The sequence below is a fragment of the Bombina bombina genome, chromosome 6 (genome assembly GCF_027579735.1).
Source record: "Bombina bombina isolate aBomBom1 chromosome 6, aBomBom1.pri, whole genome shotgun sequence".
Taxonomy (NCBI): Eukaryota; Metazoa; Chordata; class Amphibia; order Anura; family Bombinatoridae; genus Bombina; species Bombina bombina.
Window position 1 is genome coordinate 644,533,304 of NC_069504.1, and position 1,643 is coordinate 644,534,946.

Genomic DNA, 1,643 nt, shown 5'->3' on the forward strand with positions numbered 1-1,643 from the left:
ATTTTTTGCCAAGGGCACTGCTAAGGGTGGCCCTGATATCTAGTTATGTTCTTTAACAAAGAATATAACGAGAGCAAAGTAAATTTAATGCAAAAAAATAAATCGGAAAGGTTTATTTTTTGTCTGAATTGTGAAAGTTTAATTTTGACTTTAATATCCCTATAATGTCAAATATTATTAACGTTTTTTTATTATCACTGCCACTGTGTGGTAGTTCTTATTTATATATCCCACCGGAAAGTAATCATATGTAACTGCTTTTAAGAATCGCGTTCACTAAAATAGGGTTATATATGTTTCACTTTAATCCCTGCGATAATTAGGTATTGAAAAGAAAACTTACCATATTAGTGAGCCTAGGTAGAATCTTGCAAATCATAAATACAAAGTAATTATATTTTGGAAACACCTGATGCTTAAAATATGTTGAGTATGTACCCTGCAGTTTCGTGTAGTAATAATAGTACAGAGAAAAACAATTTTGTTTTCAAAGTAGCCAGACAGTTCATTTTTTCCCAAAGAGATGCATATTTTGGCTTCTCTCTCTAACCGCTGGGTTTAGCTGAGGATTACATCTTGCTTCCGTTTCATGGCTAGACAGTCAATACAAGTGTGGAAGATACCAACCAGCTGCATGGCATTTACTTCTAATTTCCATCGTGCGTTTCCTTATATTTGTATGTTATTGTTTTTATTTCAATTGCGTTGTATTAATATATCTATAATCTATTACACTTCTTGTTTTAGCCCTCTCTATTTCATTTCACCCCATTTCTTTTAAGGAATGGTACATTCCTTTTAAATGCCTGCACTGTGCAGATGTGCAGAAGTTCATTATTTTGGTGTGCTCTGTAAGAGCAGATCCTACAGAGGTCTACTCTGGGTGTTAACTGCAAATGGTTCTAAAAATCCCTCTCCGGAGATCGGTTAGTCTCAGTCCTGAACATCAACTGTCTGTGGGTCCAACAGAAATGACAGGACTGACTGCAATAAAAATGGAAGCCAATATCTTAGTTCTTGGTGCAGATGGTGTTGGAAAATCAGGTAAAACATTGAATTTATTCGCAAGAGAAAAATGATAGTATTCGGATTGCCTGTTTATGAATAATAGATATGTTATCAATTTTAATTTTACCTAACTAGTTATAATAAAATATGTATTCATCCTACTACATACATTTTAATTTTGTGTTTTTGTATTTTTCTAGTATATAAAACCTAAATTTAACCTATACTGTAAAATGAACAGTCCTCAGTGTTTTATCTGAAAAATAATCAAAAGCTAGATCAAAAGGAAAGCAATCTGCCTTATTTATGGCAACTAACGGTCATTTTTATATTCCCTTCCAGCATTAACAGTGCGCTTTTTAACCAGACGATTCATTGGTGAATATGGAGAGCTTGGTAAATAGTTTAATTTTATCTTTTGAAATGTGACTGTAAAGTTAATTTTACATATTATTTTAATTAATAATGTGGCTATTTTAACTATATGTCTGGCCACCTGGCCAGTACTAATATATTTTTTTATTATTTAGTTTTATTTACATACACATAGAAGCCAGCAAGCATATTGAGGAGCCAGAAACACAGTTTAAAAAATATATTAGATTATAAAAGCTTTATTTAGGGATTTTTTGTAG

The 1,643-nt window shown here is 32.0% G+C and overlaps 1 protein-coding gene across 1 annotated transcript in view; it reads left to right on the forward strand.

Annotated features, from left to right (window-relative positions):
• The first annotated feature begins 896 nt into the window (after positions 1-896).
• LOC128662180 (ras-related and estrogen-regulated growth inhibitor-like protein) overlaps positions 897-1,643 on the forward strand; it is an 8,471-nt gene continuing 7,724 nt past the window's right edge. Inside the window, exons 1-2 of the mRNA XM_053716007.1 lie at positions 897-1,044; positions 1,351-1,404. Of these exons, the coding sequence (XP_053571982.1) occupies positions 897-1,044; positions 1,351-1,404 (202 nt within the window). The remainder of the gene's footprint in view (positions 1,045-1,350; positions 1,405-1,643) is intronic.